The 18,854-nt window shown below is 39.9% G+C and overlaps 1 protein-coding gene across 3 annotated transcripts in view; it reads right to left on the bottom strand.

The window, feature by feature from the left end:
* LOC114149953 (multiple epidermal growth factor-like domains protein 10) overlaps positions 1-18,854 on the bottom strand; it is a 102,535-nt gene that overhangs the window by 30,849 nt on the left and 52,832 nt on the right. For all 3 annotated transcript variants that reach the window (XM_028026075.1, XM_028026077.1, XM_028026076.1), the window contains exon 6: positions 10,134-10,380. In XM_028026075.1, coding sequence (XP_027881876.1) covers positions 10,134-10,380 — 247 coding nt within the window. The remainder of the gene's footprint in view (positions 1-10,133; positions 10,381-18,854) is intronic.

Genomic DNA, 18,854 nt, shown 5'->3' with positions numbered 1-18,854 from the left:
CTTGAGGGGGGGTATTGTCAGGATCTGTGTTTTTCTGTGTTTATTTAGAGTTTTCCTTGTCCTTGAGTCTCTTCGTTGTCCTGTCCTCCCCTTGATTGTTCCCAGGTGTGTCTCGTTCTGTGATTACCCTCCCGTGTATTTAACTCCACCTGTGTTCCTTGTTCCTCGTCGGGTCCTTGTCAATGTCAAGTCAGTGTGTCGATTGTGCGTTCAGTCCTTCGTGTTGTCCAGTCAAGTTACCAGTTGCTACCGGCGTTGAGCCCTGGCGTCTGCTCAGTCGTGCTGCCTGGTTGTTTGTGGACTATTTTGGACTTATTTCTCATTAAAACCTTAATTTCTCACGTTACCTGGGTCTGCTGCGTTTGCCTCACCACATCCACCGCACCAATTCATGACACTCTGATAGTTAAATGGGCAATTTATATATATTGAAATCAGCTAGAAGTACAAGTTTTAGACCACCTATTTTGTTAAATATATAATTAGGGACACAAAACCAAATAACTGAGAATTTTTAATCCAGGATTTCAACCAATTAATTTTAAGGGTTCCGTTAAGACATTCAAAGTCAATTACTTTCAGACCGCCATCTTTGCTTTCTTTGACCATATGACTTTTCCGTAGGTAGTGTGAGCTGTTTCTCCAAATAAAGTTCATGTTCATTTGGTTAATAGTCTTAGTTAAACTATTTGGGATAGCAGTGCTACAGGTTGAATAAATTAATCTCGACAAACTTTCCATTTTTGATAAGTAAATTCGTCCTAAAATAGAAAGGTCTCTTGGAGCCATGAGTTAAGTTTGGATTTACATTCTTTATTTAATCTTGTTTTCAATAGTTAAGTTTTGATTCTTGGTTTTCGGTTATAACAGTTCCCAAGTATTTAATTTCAGTTTTATTGGAATGCTAGATATTTCTTTTAGGGAAGTGTCATGAATGGCTATAAGCTCACGTTTTTTTAAAATTTAGCATTAGTCCTGAAGCCTCTGAAAAAAGATAAATTTTATCAATTACAATTGGAAGTTGCTTGTGATTTTTTAAGAAAATGGTGGTGTCATCTGCTAACTGGCTAATGACTAATTCTGTACCGAAAACGTCAAATTTCTCAATGTCTGCACAGTTTTTAAGATAGATTGCTAACATTTCTACAACTAAATTAAAGAGATATGGGGAATTCCAACATCAATGTTAAATCTAGCCGTGGTGCCCTTAGATAGTATTACGCAACTATTAATGTGTTGATATAGACCTCTAATTAAGTTAATAAAGTTTGATCCAAAACTTAAATGTTCAAGAACTGAGAATAAGACTTGGTGTTCCACCGAGTCAAAAGCTTTATAAAAGTCAAGGAAAAGAATAAAGCCATCATCTTTGATCATGTCAGTTTATTCAATCAGGTCCTTTACCAGTCTAATATTGTTGTGGATTGACCTCCCTTTTAAGAAGCCAGACTGCGATTCTGCAATAATGTTTGAGATTGGAGACACATGGTAAATATATATGTTAGTAATTTATAATCTGAATTTCTGAGTGTAATAGGTCTTTTATTCTCAATAAATCTTGGGTCCTTGTCTGGTTTGGGGATACATATAATAATTCCTTGTTTCATTGTAGTAGGCATAGAATAATTTTTAAAAATTTCTGTAAAAACTTGATGCAGTAATATTTTTATGTCTCACCAAAAGTGTTTATAAAAGTTTCCAGTCAGTCCATTTGGACCCGGTGCTCTGTTTAATGATAAGAGATTAATAGCCTTATCAAGTTCATCTATTGTAATATTGTTGTCATAAGTTTTTTTGTAATTATCCTCTATTTTAGGGATAAATGTTTCAATTTGTTTAAAAAAGGTGCAAGATTTTTGTTCTGAGAATTTGGAGGTATACAAGTTGTTATAGAATTTAAAAACCTCTGTTGATATTAATTTTTTCATTTTTGGTTTCTACATTATTTATTATTAAAGATTTGATAGAATTTTGTTGTCTTTTCTTTCCAGAATACAAAAGTAGGCCGTGTTTTTTTCTCCTTTCCCGATCCAGCTCGCTCTTGATCTAATAAAAGCCCCTTTAGGTTGGAGGATTGGTATTTTTTGTTTGTCTTCAATTGAGGGTTTGAGTTTATTGCAATATATATTTAGTTATTGTACAATATCTAGTATCTTTTCTTTGGAGTTCTTTTTTAATTTGTTTACTGAATGAGATAGGAAATTGTCTGATCTTGTACTTTAGGAATTCCCATTTTTGAACAGGGTTATTTAAATCTTCAGAGTTCTTTATATTTTAGATTAATTCTTTTATTTTTTGGCAGTAGGTGTCATTTTTATGAAGACTGTAGTTTAATTTCCAATATTTACTTGCGCCTGATTTCCAGTTTTGAGGTTTCATTTATAAGGAAATAAGGCTATGGTCAGTCAACGGTGCAGCAGAAATATCTGAGTTGATTTCATTGGTCAATAATTCATTTGTCATAAGCCAGTGATCAAGTCTTGCTTTGCTATTTGAACCAAACCATGAAAATTTTATACAATTGGGATTAAGATGATGCCACACGTCAACTAGGTTTTGTTCATTGCAAAAATTGTTAAATATTTTGTTTGGGTAACATGAGTTATGTTTAGAAGGCCATTTATCATAAAATTCATCTTGAACATCCCCACCAATTACAACATTGTTTGTTGAGTAAAATGATTTTAGGTGATCTAAATTTAGGGTTATTTCTTCTAGCAATAATTTGTTCTCGTTTAGATTATTATAACCATATATATTTAACAAAATAAGTATTAAGTTATCCGAACAGACAGTGAGGAATAACCAGTGACCATTTTTATCCATTTTACTTGAACTTATTTGACCCTGGAAGTTTTTTAGAAGAATAGCGACCCCTGCTGATCTTGAAGAACCATGACAAAAATAAGCTTCATCTCCCCATTGTTTAGACCAAATCTTCATGTTTTGAATGAGTTTTCTGTAAGAATATTATATTTGCATTGTTCCCTTTACAAAATAAAAATAAAATTTTCCTTTTAGTCAAATCTCTTAGGCCCCTTGCATTAACACAAATTAGAGGAAGTTCACTTTTCAAGTTAAACATAAAAAATGAATGTAATGAAATATAATAAAAGGCTGAACAGTATTTGAATGGGTTTTACCTGAGAATGAAATGCTTGCTTTTGTTACGACTACTGTGGGTCTCTGCCCTTTTTCCTTGTAGGGTTCTGGAGACAGGCCTTCTGCAGGTGTTATGTTTTTTCCTGATTGGTGCTCTGCTCCTTTAAAAGCTGCCATGCTGCAACAGACAATAGGTTTTTCCCCTCTCCCTCCTCAGAACCCCATTTGGTTTGGTTTGTATCTTATGGTTGAGTTTTGTTTGTTTTGCATTTGCTTATTTCTGGTTGGTTATGGGTTTTGCATTAATTTATTTTGGTTTCTCATTTCAGGTAATTCCCTTTTCAGGTTTTATTTCTTTAGTATAATTTAATAAATTCAATTTTCATTTAATCAGAAAATCCTTGTGGGGTCTCCTTTAATGTTACCCCACCAAACGAGCCTGGTGGACGTAACACTTTACTTCGGGCTGCAAAGCCAGTCGGTCTTCTTTGGTGAGGTCCTCAGAGAAACGGATGTTTAGTGGATCGCCAGAGTTCATCCCTGAAGATCCGACTTTTAAACTGTACAATAATCTGTCGTGGGAGGTTGGTGTTGTTCGGGCCAAGACGGTGTACAGTGTCAAGAATGATGTCCATCTTCTCTTTCCAATGTGGCATAATCTGCTTAATGAGATACGCGACTTTCTCTCTTGTGTCTTCCTCTTTTTACTCTTTTAATCCATTAATGCGCAGATTGCATCTTCTATTTTATATATTACATCTTCTCTGATTCTGCCGCTTTTCTTTCAAAATCTTGGACCTTCTTTGTCAGCTCGGCGTTTGTGGTTGTGCAATCTCATTTTCCATCTTTTCGTTTTTCTTTTTACAATCATTTTAGCATTTTTAGTCCCTTTGGCATCGGTGTCCATACAGTAGTCGTGACTTAGCAGAGTCTTTGCTGTTAACTTTATTGTTAGCCATTATCTTTGTTGTTTTAGTTAACCCAAAGATAACTAAGTGGACGTTTAAAGCCGAGAAAATATTGCTAGCATTTCGGCTAATGTTAACCGCTATTCATCTGGACCTCTGCTTTGAAGAAGTACGGCTGCACCTTTTGACTTAAGCTGAGCAACCAACAGTGGTAATATGGCTGAATGATAGACAGTGTTGCAGGAATTAAGAGGCTTCCGGCAGGAAAATAATGCGCATTGGGGAGAAATCAAAGAAGAAATTCAAAAGATGAGCCAGACTAGACGAGGCGGAGGGTCAGATTGAAAAAGCGGAGGAGAGGATTTTAACCACGGAGGACATAGACACTGAAACAATAAAGCTACAGATAAAGCTGGAGGATAAACTAATGGACCTAGAGAGCAATACACGAAAAGAGAGCACACGCATTTATGACTTATACGAGGCCTCAGAACGTGACTCGGCATGAATGGGTGACTTTGTGGAGAAGTTACTCCGTGATGGCTTATCGCTGTCCCAAGATGAGCTCAACATACACATTGAACGAGCGGACCGCTCTCTAGGCCCTCCACTCCCAAGCGAAGCCCCACCGCGATCTATTATTGTGAAATTCCTCCGTTTTAAAACCAAAGAATTCCTCCTTCGCAAGGCATGGCATAAAAAAGGTTTTACCTGGAGCAGCAAGCGAGTTTGGACCATGACTATCCCCCTCTAATTTTGAAACGAAAATGTTTTTGATATATGCAGGAATCAAAACAGTGACATGTGGTCAGACTGCGTCAGTTGTGTTAACTGTTTGGCTCTATAACCCAGTTTGATGTTAGCGTAGATCTTATCCAACGTATTGAGTCCTACCAGATGGAAACTGACGTTGATGAAGTTTGGGGAGCACTGCATGATTAAAATATTTGGTAATAATGAAAATTGCATCTGGATATCGGCTATGTTGATTATTAACAACAGAGCTGCTCTGAGCATTCTCAAAGCCGAATTTTTATTAGCAGAGGGTGGCATGTAAACAACCGTGATCATTATTCTAGTGAACTCACTAGGTAGGTAGAAGGGTCTGCATTTCAGAGTTATATACTCCAAGTCAGGGGAGCACTGGCTGTCCACAGTCACAGTGTCTGTACACCAGGTGTTGTTGATATGCACAGACTCCGCCCCCTCTGCTCTTACCAGAGTCTGCAGTTTCCATCAAAATGCCGTGTTGTGCAGCCTATTAGCTTGCCGCTTTAAATCTGGAATCTCCGCGGAGAACCAGGAGTCCTTGCAATGTTCTCTGGGATGTTATAAGAGTGTAAAAAATCAGCTGTAACACTCCGTTCACAGGAAAAACTGATCTTCAGAAGAACATGTTTACTGTAGCGGTGGTTCATGTTTAGGCAAGAGGTGGTTTGCCCAACATAAAGTGAAACGATCCAATTTAATACCACCAAAATACAGGAAAAGTGCCGACCCCCTGCATCTCAGTGCGCTGCCATGGCAAAGAAGAAACATAAGCATCAAATCTCTGGCAGTAGCGATTAGAATGAACAAGGATATTAAAGACATTAGAGACAAAAATACTATGGAACACAAGATTTCACTTTTTGCTGATGATATTTTGACTTATATAAGTGATCTGGTGATATCTGTTCCCTCGCTATAGGGACTATAGAGAAATATGGTAAATTTTCAGGTTACCAAATCAACAAATCCAAATCTGAAGCCATGGTAATACATGGTCATTTACCAATTTAACAGACCGATTCGAATTTAAAATATGCAACCAGGGATTCAGATAAAAAATTTCTTGAATGAGTCCTTGTCATTCATTTTTCTCACTTCTTCTTTATAAAGGGTTTACTGGCTCTATTGGCCTTTATTTGAGAGTGGCCAGACAAGACAGTGTTTAATAAGAAAAGGGGAAGTCATCTGGCCCGGACTCGAACCTGTAACAGCTGCGTCAAGGACTACGGTCCCAATAGGTGGGTTGTGCTTTACCCCCTGTCTCACCTGTCTAGTGGGAGAGAGAGGTGGGAGAACATCTCCTTCTCCCACTAATTACATCAAATATTTGAAATACATAATACAGTGAACCCTTGTTTTTCAGGGGGGTTACATTCCAAAAAGAACCCGTGATAGGCGAAATCCGTGAAGTAGTAACCTTTACTTTTTTTACAATTATTATACAATGAAATACTCCATAATACATTGAAACCAAAGAACAAAACCTTTTTACAGGCCCAAGTATTTGTTTAACAAATAAATGTTTGTTTTTGTTTTTTTTACAAATAACTACTGAACTGTAAAATAATAATTTTAATTATCAATACGAACTGAAGGCTTCAAATTGTGGAGATCAGCACCGCCCCACCGCGACCCGAGTCATTGGATTAGAACGGGAGAAAATGAAAAATGATTATGAAAAAAAATATACAAAGTACAGTAGGACAAATAGTGACACGTGTATTTCACTGCTCTTCTGACTGAGCCACTGCATCCTGACTCTGTAGCGTTTTTTCTTCTAAAGCCCGCGGTGCAGGTGTGCTTTTTCGAGAGAAGAACATAGTTATCTGTAGGTGTTGTCGCTCTTTTTTCTTCTGGGCAAAAAGATTCTTGCAAGAGAATTTGCAAACTTAAATTTGGCAAGCTGTTTTACGTACGTATACATATTAAACCGCAACGTTATTGACACACAGGTAGAGAAGAAGCGAAGAGACTGTTTAGCCAATCAGAATGCAGAACACAATGCACGATGCAAATCCGTGTAGCAGCGAGACCGTGAAAGGTGAACAGCGATATAGCGAGGGTTCACTGTATACACAAAAAATATTCTATTAAAATATACAATAAAGATGAAATCACTCTCACTCTCAACCACTATGGTTTGCAGGTGTCACTTATGCATCAGATTTACAGGAATATCACAATACAACTCCCACTCACCAATATCATGCAAACAGATGCCGTATTTTCCGCACTATAAGGCGCACCTAAAAACCTTAAATTTTCTCAAAAGCCGAGAGTGCGCCTTATAATCCGGTGCGCCAGACCTGTTGTGGCTCAATATTGGTCCATATGACCAATATTAAGCCACAACACGTCTGGCAACTACGGTAAGCAGCCACTGACTTCATTTTCCCCCGTAGACGAAGAAGCGCGCGGTGCATGCTGGGTTTTGTGTAAAGACCCCAAAATGGCTCCTATTAAGAAACACGCTTACGACACAGAGTATAAGCTCAAGGCGATCAGTCATGCAGTAGAACACGAGAATAGAGCAGCAGCGAGAGAATTTAACATGAACGAATCAATGGTGCGGAAGTGGATATATATATATTGTGATTGCACTAACGTTTGATTTACTGTAACAGTATCAGACTGTTTTTTACGTGTTTATTGAATCGAGGAAAAGTTCCAAGGTATATGTTATACCTTGCTGTTGGTAAAGATAAACTGTGTCATGAAAATACCACGTCACTTACTTTACCTCAGGGAAAATAATAAAACAGCTGTTTATTCATTTTGGGAATGAACGGAGTTTTCAGAACGCTGGTTTGTAATCTATTAATAAAGTTTGACTGACCTATCTGACTATTTTGTTGATATTCCCTTTAGCGCAGCTCCATCTAATGGATGCATAACGTAACCCCAGCCTCTACTGTAGCGTCTATTCTATGCGCCTTAGAATGCGGTGCGCCTTATCGTGCGGAAAATACGGTACACAGGGGATGCTATTTCTGTAGCTTTCCACTCAGCATTATGTCAATGTCAATGTCAAATTTATTTATACAGCACTTTAAAAACAGGTGTAAAACTACACCAAAGTGCTGAACAAGAACGACAATAACACAAATTGATAAAAACAGAGTATCAAAACACTACTTCAAATAAATGCCAAAGGATAAAAATTAGTTTTGAGAAGCGATTTAAAATGATCCAGGCTTGGGCAGATCTAATTTGGAAAGGTAAATTGTTCAATAGAATAGGAGCAACAACAGAAAAAGCCTGATCTTCGTTCCTCTTAAGTCGGGTCCGAGGAACTGTCAATAAAAGCTGATTATTTGATCGTAGGGTTCTGGACACAGACTGAAAATTTAAAAGGTCCCAAAGATACGGTGGAGCTAACCCATTTAAAACTTTATATGTTAATAAAAGAATCTTAAAATCTATTCGATAAAAAACGGGCAGCCAGTGTAAAGAGGTGAGTATGGGCCTTATATGGTCATGCTTCCTGGTTCCTGTAAGAAGCCTTGTTGCTGCATTCTGGATCATTTGAAGTCGCTGCATCTGTGATTTATCCAGGCCTCTATATAATGAATTGTAATACAGTGAACCCTCGTTTTTCGCGGGGGTTGCGTTCCGAAAAGAACCTGTGATAGGCGAAATCCGTGAAGTAGTTACCTTAATTTTTTACAATTATTATACAGCATAATTAAATGCTCTACATTGAAACCAAAGAACAAAACCTGTTTTCAGGCCCAAGCATTTTTTAAACAAATGGAACGCTTTCTTACAAATAACTACAGTAAAATAATCATTTTAATCATCAATACAAAGTACACTAGGACTAATTGTGACTCAGGTATTTCACTGTGCCTCTGACTGATGCTGTGGCCTCACTCCACTCTTTAGTGTCCTTTTCTTCTGAAGTCTGTGGTGCAGGTGTGTTTTTTCAGAAAGAACATAGTTATCGGTAGTTGTTGTCGCTCTTTTTTTCTTCTGGGCAAAAACATTTACCAAAATTTGCCAAGCTGTATTACGTATATTTACATACCGTAACATTATTGGCACACAGGTAGAGAAGAAGCGTGGAGACTATTTAGCCAATCAGTACGCAGAATACAATGCACTGTGAAAAAAACTGCACAAAAAAATCCGCAAAGCAGCGAGGCCGTGAAAGGTGAACCGTGTTATAGCAAGGGTTCACTGTAATCCAAACGAGATGTAATGAAGGCATGAATAAGTCTTTCAAAGTCCTTAAAACAAAAATAAGATTTAACTTTTTCTAAAATCCGCAGGTGAAAAACATTTGATTTAACGACAGAGCTAACTTGTTTATCTAGCTTTAAACAGCTATCAAAAGTAAAACCAAGATTCTTAGCAGAGGTCTGACAAAACCCGAGCTAAAGAACCAAGAATCAGATCTGAATTTGTAGTGTGAAGACTTTGACCAAATAATATAACTTGAGTTTTACTTTGATTGGGATGAAGAAAGTTTTGTTCCATCCAAGATTTAACTTCAGCTAAACAATCTATCAATAGCTGAAGAGATTCATTTTTACCATTTTGCAGTTTACGGGGCATATAAATCTGGATGTCATCCGCAAAGCAATGAAAAGAAATGTTAAATTTATGGAAAATCTGACCAAGAGGCAATAAATATAAACAAAATGGGACCTAAAATTGAGCTTTGGGGAACACCGTACTTTAAAGGTTTGGCCCCAGAACAGCATTGGTAAAGATGAACTGAGAAAGTTCTGTTTTCTACATATGATTTAAACCATTCAAATACTGGACCTCTCAGGCCAACACAATGTTTTAATCTATATAAGAGAATCTGATGATCTACAGTGTTTGAGCTCTGTTTGTTCACCTATACAAAAGTTTTGGCACATAGCATGTCCTTTGATCGTAGAACAAAATACTTCACAAATTGGTGTCAAACGTTTGTGCAGCAAAAATTTTCGCTTGTGCCGCTATCATTTTAAAAATATAAAGAAATGTTTCTAGAGGTCATCAAACGTCAACCAGCCCCCCCACCTTCATCAAATCAGACGAAATGGGTGTCAATTAACTCGACTACGTTTGTGCTGGTTTGTGAAGCAAAAATTGTTGTTTGTACTGCTTTGGCTTTGAAGATATTAATTAAAGGTTAAAGGTCAAAAGGTCATCCAGCCCCTCTCCCCCTTTTATGAAATCAGACAAAATTGGTGTCAAACGTTTTGCACAAACGTAGCACAAACGTTTGACACCAATTTTGTCTGATTTGAAGAAGGTGGGAGGGCCAACTTCACTCAGGTTTATTTTTGTTCTGTGTACTGTGGATAAAAGCAAAAAATATATATGTTTCTGGCATTTTTTCCATTTCATCTTACTTACAAAGTTCCTGTGTATCCTGGTGAACAATTGCATTCTCCAGTCACATGATGACAGATGGCCCCATTCTGGCACTGACATGTCCATTGACACCCATTTCCATAAGAGCCAGTTTCACATTGGACCTCACATCGCCAGCCTCTGTATCCAGGAGTGCAGATACAGGATCCAGTGATAGGGTTACATAGTGCTCCATTCTTACATTGACATCTATTGCTGCAGTGGGGGCCCCAGTGGTCACTGTCACAAGCTGCAGAGAAGATAAAAATAAGCAGGATTTAGGCCTTCCTCCAATATGTATGCTGGCTGTCCATTAACATCTCTAATTTGCTGCCAAATGTCAAGAGGAACAAAAAGATAACTTAAGAAATTATGAATATTTCTTAAAGAAATGCCTAGCTACAGTACATTTAACGCATTGAAATGAATAACCAACTGGCCCTTTGCAGAACTTCTTCAAATTAAGTATAAAACTTAAACCCTGTAGTTGGAATTAATGTGGAAGGAAACTGTATAAACAACATTAAGTGGGGGAGTAAGTTTTAAAAGATATGACGACTGAGTGCTACTACTTGCAACAGATGATGATGGAAATAGATACTAGAGAACTAAGGTAACATTTACAAAACATCAACAGGTATTCAGCTTGATTATCAGATCAAGCTAAATACATGTAACTTTTTCTGTGCAGTGACAATATTGAAATTAGGTAACATTTCACCAACTGAAGAGATCAAAGTTGGCAAGACTCTGAATGTTATCTGATCCTGGGGAAAAAACCCTTAGTGAGAGGATAATCCCACATAAGTGGTTCATCTTTGCTAGATGACTCCAAAGTCTCTTATCCATAACTCTTCAAGGAACTGCCATCAATTCAGATAGCGTCCAGATCAGAGTTTATACGCCGACGTAAAGTGTTCTATTGATAGATTTATTGACCTTTGCCATGTTCTCTGTGTAGAGTTGAAACTATCTGCACCAAATGGTTAGGTGTGTGTAATATGTCAAAATAACAGGTTGTCGTCAGATTTTCTGTCACAGTTTAAAAAGAATGTCAAAGAAGAAAAATATTTGGCAGGACCCCAGATTTGGAGATAAGGTAAATACGAAGGACTCTAAACATACTTCCCTCAGAATAAGGGGAGTTGAGGAAAGACAGCAGGCGTACCATCTGTGAGTGAAGTTCAAAAACTGATAGCATTTGGCAGAATGTAGTAGAATTTGGTAAGAACAAGAATTATTGAGAAAACAGAAATAACATTCAACCACAAACATAATGTAAAAACATGAACTGATACACTATGCACAGCATGAACATAACTGAAACCAAACTCTAGTGGTTTTCATATTTGAACTATTCAGTATCAAAGTTTATTTACATTTGCATGTCAATGTGTTATTGTCAAGCACTAAAAGAGGGGACTCATTTGGTAGAAGTTACAAATTCCAAGCTTTGTGGGAAGGCCAAAGGTGAATTATGTGAATTTCAACATTAGCACAAGAAAAAGAAAAAGAGTATTGATATTTCTAATTTTTAAGATTCAGTAACTGAGTGATGAACAGGCTCCAGCTTGTGAAGAACAAACTGTAGCTTGTGGGTAAGTAGTGCATAGTTTTGTGTCTTTTGCAGTCTGGCCCTGTATTACAAACAGTGGTGGAGTTAATAGCGGAGATGTGAGGTACAAAGAAAAGGCAGAAATTATAGATAATAAAATGCATGTAATATCCTGATGCATTTAAGCATATCTTCTTGGTAACTTTGCAAAACCTGACCTAGATTAGAGAAAGACCAGACTAAAAGAGCTTCAGGCATCTCATTCATTTCCTGAAGAACAAATTGTAACAATTGTTGTCGCTAGCATAATACATAGCATAATTGAGCTATGTGTCCATAGGTATGCTGTTTATTCTATATACCTTGCTGTTCCCACACAGCTTAAAACCATCAGATATTTTAGATCTTCTAGACCTGAAGGAACCTCAAAATAATGTCTTCTACATCACTGTCATTCCCACAGTTGAACCCCTCCCCTATTCCACCGACTCAAAAGTCGATCCTATCCACAAAGTTTGGCCTATGCACTGAATGATGACTACAAGATAACGCCACACCTGAATCTAGTTTAGGACAGAACCAAGGTGTCGTTCTTGGTCTGGTAGAACAGGGAGAATTTCCTCCCCGATGCAGATTTGTTCATACTAATATTTTCACCTGACTTTGTCTCATTGATGACATGACCAAATAGAATAGAATTCAACTTTATTGTCATTGCACTGTCACAAGTACAAGCAACGAGATGTAGTTTGCATCTATCCAGAAGTGCTCTACGAGATATAAATATTTATTTACAGATGTACAAGACTATGTATGTATGGACTATAAGGGGTTATAGCAAGAGATATAGATATTGTGTATAAATATAAATATGGGAGCTATATGCACAGATTATATAGATTATACAGAATATACAAGAATGTTAGGGAATGGATTATAGATAAATAATGGCAGATAAAATTTACAGGTTGTATGTGTGTGTGAAGAAAACAGTCCGTGATGTGTGTGTGTGTGAGGATAGTCCATGTGTTATTGTTGTATGAGAGGATAGGGGAGTACAGTCCTTATAGTTTATGTTTTATGTCAGGAGACGTTCAAAAGCGTGACAGCTGTGGGAAAGAAGCTGTTCCGGTGCCTGGTGGTTCTGGTCCGTAGGCTTCTGTAGCGCCTCCCAGAGGGCAGGAGGGAAAAGAGTGTGTGTGCTGGGTGAGTGGAGTCCTTTGTGATTTTCCCGGCCCTTTTCAAACACTGCTTCCTGTAGATGTCCTTGATGGCAGGGAGCAGTGCCCCGGCGATATACTGGGCAGTTTTCACCACCCTCTGCAGCGCCTGCCGGTCGGAGACAGAGCAGTTCCCGTACCAAGCTGTAATACAGTTGGTGAGGATGCTCTCAATGGTGCAGCGGTAGAAGTTCGTGAGAATCTCTGAGGACAGGTGGTTCTTCCTCAGGGTCCTCATGAAGAAGAGGCGCTGATGCGCCTTCTTAATGAGTTTGGAGCAGCTGGTCGTCCAAGTCAGGTCCTCGGAGATGTGGACTCCCAGGAACTTAAAGGTGTCCACACGCTCCACCACTGTCCCCTTAATGTGGATGGGTGGATATGGGTCAGCGTTCCTCCTGAAGTCCACGATAAGCTCCTTTGTCTTCTCGGTGTTCAGCTGCAGGTTGTTTTTGTCGCACCACTCAGCCAGATGGTCTACCTCCTCCCTGTAAGCGGCCTCGTCATTATCTCTGATGAGGCCGATCACCGTGGTGTCGTCTGCGAACTTGATGATGGCATTAGAGCCATGGACAGGTCTGCAGTCGTAGGTGAAGGGACTCATCACAAAGCCTTGTGGCACTCCGGTGTTTATGATGATGGTGGATGAGAAGTGGTTGTCCAGCCGGACATGTTGAGGTCGACTGGTCAGGAAGTCGAGCAACCAGTTACACGAGTGGACTGATGCCGAGGTCTGTGAGTTTGGTAATGAGTTGTGATGGGATGACAGTGTTGAATGCTGAACTAAAATCTAAGAACAGCAGTCTGGCATAAGTGTTCTTACTGTCCAGGTGAGAAAGGACAGAGTGCAGCGCTATAGAGACTGCGTCCTCTGTGCTCCTGTTCTGCCTGTATGCAAATTGGTGGGGGTCTAGTGTGGGGGGGGAGACAGGATCTGAGGTGTGCTAGGACCAGCCGCTCCAAGCACTTGGTAATGATGGGGGTAAGGGCTAACGGGCAGTAGTCATTGAGTCTGGTTGGGTTGGGATTCTTGGGGATTGGGACGATGGAGGTAGATTTGAAGCAGGTAGGGCCAGGGACAGGTTGAAGATGTCCGTCAGCACTCCTGCCAGCTCCCCAGAGCACGTTCTGAGGACATGTCCAGGTATGCCATTAGGACCTGCAGCCTTGTGGGATTTAATCCTGCTCAGAGCCGCTCCTACGTCAGTGGGGAGGAAAGTCGATGGCTGTTTGCCTGGGGTGGTAGCTGCTTTGGTTGCAGTTGTGGTATTCCCTCTCTCAAAACAAGCATAGAAGTTGTTAAGTTCGTTGAGGAAGGAGACATCAGTAGAAGCGGGGGTGGTATTGGGGTTCTTGTAGTCTGTGAGAATCTGAAGGCCTTGCCACATACGTCGGGGGTTGGTGTTAGAAAAACGAACCTCCACCTTCCTTTTGTAGTGGTGTTTGGCCTTCTTGATTCCCTTCTTCAGCTCAGCTCTGGCTGCACTGTAAGTCTGTGCATCCCCTGACCTGAAGGCGATGTTGCGGGCCTTCAGCAGGAGACGAACGTCTCGGTTCATCCAGGGTTTCTGGTTGGGGTACATGGTAATGCATTTGCAGGTGGTGACACGTTCTATGGTGGTGGAAATATGGTTCAGTACAGATGAGGCGTACTGATCCAAGTCTGTATGGTGGAAAATAGTCCAATCTGTATTCCTGAACCGGTCCTGGAGCACAGCGTCTGAGCCCTCTGGCCACACCTTTACTGTCCTCACGGTAGGTTTCACATGTTGGATGAGTGGTAAGTACCGAGGTGTGAGGAACAGGGAGAGATGGTCTGATTGTCCGATGTTGGGGAGGGGTGTCACATTGTAGGCTACAGCCAGATTGGAGTGGACATGGTCCAGGGTCTTGTCTCCTCTGGTGTGGCAGGAGACATGTTGGTGGAATCTGGGAAGAACTGTCTTCAAGTTGGAGTGATTGAAATCACCTGCAACAATAAAAGCAGCCTCGGGGTATTTGGTTTGGTGTTTGCTAATAGCCGCATAGAGTTCTTTCATGGCTAGCTTGGCATTAACATCCGGGGGGGTGTACACGGCAGTGAGGATGATCGAGGTGAATTCCCTTGGGAAGTAATAAGGTCTGCATTTGACCATTAAAAACTCCACATTCTGTGAGCAGTGACTCTCGGTAGTAGCAGAGTCTGTGCACCAAGCTTTGTTAATATAAATGCACAACTTAAACTGGCTTTATTGTCATTTTACATGCACAGGGTGTATACAGAATGAAATTTCGTTGCATACGGCTCAGGACAATGTTTTGAGGTTCCAATGTTGTGAGGCTACTCCAGAATAAAATAAAATACAGTATAAAATATGAATATAAATATGAATATAAAATATAAAGTGCAGGACTGACAGTAAAATGGAAGTTATTTAGCTATGTATATGTGCAAGGTATGAAGTGGAGACCAGTTTTTGAGTGCAGTCCAGTTAAGAGTTCAGCAGTCTGATGGCAAGTGGGAAAAAGCTGTTTCGGAACCTGGTGGACCTCCGCCTCTGGTCTTGCCGGAGTCATCTGCTGTCCTGTCGGCTCGGTGTGTGTGGCATCCACTTAGCTGGATAGCATTGTCTGGGCAGCTGTTGTTTAGCCATGTTTCGGTGAAAAACATGACATTTGAGTCCATAATCCATCTGTCACTCGTGATGGATAGTCGTAACTTGTCCATTTTATTAGCGAGAGAACGGACATTGGCGAAGAAAATGCTGGGTAAAGGGAGCCGATGTGGTGTTAGCTTTAGCCTAGCTCGCACCCTCTACGCTTACCCCACCTTTGTTTATGTTCTCGTCGCGGCCTGCGTACCCTTCCACCCAGCCGGGAGAAGTGAGCAGCCTCCGGTGTTCTGGAGATCTCTGGGATGAGTCGGAGATCGGCGATCATAGAGTCAAAATTGTAGCTCCAAAGGTCCAGAAGATCGTGTTTACTGTAGTGCAGCAACGCTGTGCAATTCCGAAAAAAAAGTCCAGTCATGAATAGATAAAAAACCACTAAAGAGCAGATTCTGGAGAGACGCTGAGCCTCGCGCTGTTCACGCGCCGCCATCTTGGTCATATATGAGGTATGTCATAAATGAGGTCAAAGGTCACTCGGCACATTGAAACTGATATCTGCAGGATGTGGCACTGAATCTGTATGCATCTCAAATATTTCTGAACACTCTTGTAACCATTTTTTGTTATAATAGGTTATGCATGTCATGATTTTTCTTATTTTTTAATATCTATAAATAGGCCAAATTGGTGTAATTCAGACTATGCTGTTTCACTAACATAACCAACATAAAATGTAGTAATTCATAAATATCATGTGTTAGGGAGATCCATGGATTGAAATTCATGCATTTATTTTGCAGGAAAAAATTTGGGATTAAAAGGATTAAGGACCAAGATAGAACTTTACTGACAGATGCAAAAAGTATGATATGAAGATGGAAGGAATACTTTGAAAAGTTGATGAATGAAGAAAACGAGAGAGAACAAAGAGAAGAAGCTGCTCCTGTGGATTAGGAAGTAGCAAAGATTAGTAAGGATGAAGTAAGGAAGGCATTGAAAAGGATGAAGAGTGGAAAGGCAGTTGGTCCAGATGACATACCTGTGGAGGTATGGAAGTTTCTAGGAGAGCCAGCAGTAGAGTTTTTGACAAGGTTGTTCAATGAGATCCTAGAGAGTGAGAGGATGTCTGAGGAATGGAGGAGATGGGTGCTGGTGCCAATTTTCAAGAACAAGGGAGATGTCCAAAATTGTGGAAACTACAGAGGTATAAAGTTGATGAGTCATTCAATGAAGTTATGGGAAAAAGTTGTTGAAGTCAGACTGAGGTCAGAAGTGGACATCTGTGAGCAGCAGTATGGTTTCATGCCAAGAAAATATGCTACAGATGCAATCTTTGCATAGTGGATGTTGACAGAAAAGTACAGAGAATGTCAGAGGGAGCTGCATTGTGTTTTTGTAGACCTAGAGAAAGTATATGATAGGATTCCAAGGGAGGGGCTGTGGTACTGCATGATGAAGTCTGGAGTAACAGAGAAATATGTTAGAATGGTGAAGGACATGTATTATAGCTGTAAGACTGTGGTGAGGTGTGCTGTAGGAGTGACAGAGCAGTTCAAGGTGGAAGTGGGACTTCACTAAGGATCGGCTCTGAGTCCTTTCCTATTTGCTGTGGGGATGGACAGGTTGACAGATGAGGTTGGACAGAAATCTCCATGGACTATGATGTTTCCAGATGATATTGTGATTTGTGGTGAGAGCAGAGAACAGGTGGAGGAAAATCTTGAGACGGAGGCTTGCCCTGGAAAGGAGAGGAATGAAGGTTAGCTGCAGCAAGACAGAATACATGTGTGTGAACGAGAGAGATCCAAGTGGAGACAGAAGGTTACAGGGAACAGAAATAAAGAAAGTGAAAGATTTTAAGTACTTAGGGTCAACAGTACAACAGCGAGTGTGGAAAAGAAGTGAAGAAACGTGTCCAAGCAGGGTGAACCGGGTGGAGAAAAGTGTCAGGTGTGATGTTTGATAAATGAGTATCAGCAAGAATGAAGGGAAAGCTGTACAAGACCGTAGTGAGACCAGCAATTCTGTTTGGTTTAGAGACAGTGGCAATGACGAAGAGGCAGGAGGCAAAGCTGGAGGTAGCAGAGATGGAGATGTTGAGGTTCTCTTTGGGAGTGACAAGGATGGATAAAATCTGAAATGAATACATCAGAGGAACAGCTCATGTCAGATGTGTAGGGGATAGAGTCTGGGAAGCCAGATTGAGATGGTTTGGACATGTACAGACAGTGAATACATCGGTAGAAGGATGCTGAGGATGGACCTGCCAGGAAAGAGACCAAGAGGAAGATCAAAGAGCAGATTTATGGATGGAGTGAAAGAGGACATGAAGGTAGTTGGTGTGAGAGATGTGGAAGAAAGGGTTACATGGAGACCGATGACTCGCTGAGGCGACCCCTATGTGGGAAAAAGCTGAAAGGAAAAGAAGAAATGTCTTTTGCTAATATTCAGTGGAGGATTTTTTTTTATCTTCATAATTTCACTTCAACAATGAATTAAAAATTATGGTACTGCACTTTTAGCTGTTGCATCAAGATAGGATCGCATTTTCCATCTGCTAGTTCAGGGGTCTGCAACATGTTTCTCTGGAGACGCAAATGGCTCTTTGGCTCACTTAATACATCAAATGATGAAATATTAGTCTGTTTTTTGCTTCATTCTTTTTTAAGTGTTCCCCATGAAAAAACACTGACTATTCTGGTCCCTGTGGTAAATTTGGTCTAGAACCAGCCTCCAAACCTAACTCCTTATTTGTATAAGTATTTTGGTAACAATTTTTAAAAATACCAGAATTTGCACCTAACTTTATATTTTTGGCTGTCTGAGGCAAGGGCGCTGCCAGGAATCTTGGGCTCCATGATAAAAAATTTAATTGGGCCCCCCTTTCGCAGCAGAAATGCACCGTTCTGACCAAAAACAACCAATCAGAACCAGGAGGACAGTCTTGGCTTTTCACTGTCAATCAACCTCATTCACTTACTTCTAGAGAGGCTAATGGAAGATTTTATAAATATTGTTTGAATTTCTGTGAGTAATAAATACATAGTTTTTGTTGTGTAATTGTAAAGAGAGTAGTAGAGAGATGAGAAAATTCCCTGTAATGATGCTAACTACATTGTCACTGGACACAGTGACAATGCTCACCTTTTACACTGGGACAGGGGGGAGGGATTATGCTGATATCGGGGTTAGAGCTGCTGCTGACTGACTCATCTGTTGTTAAGTGTGGTAAGAGGCACAGGGACATGTTAAATTTATGAATATGATGTTAAATTATTTCCTTCATTTATTAAATGCTAGTGAAATGGAGGCAAACAGTAGTGTGTAGCTAAGCTAAATATGTAAATGGTTGAGAATCTCA

Source organism: Xiphophorus couchianus, chromosome 8 (assembly GCF_001444195.1).
Source record: "Xiphophorus couchianus chromosome 8, X_couchianus-1.0, whole genome shotgun sequence".
Lineage (NCBI taxonomy): Eukaryota > Metazoa > Chordata > Actinopteri > Cyprinodontiformes > Poeciliidae > Xiphophorus > Xiphophorus couchianus.
The sequence above is the reverse complement of the archived record's forward strand: the minus strand, read 5'-3'. Positions and strand labels throughout refer to the sequence as shown.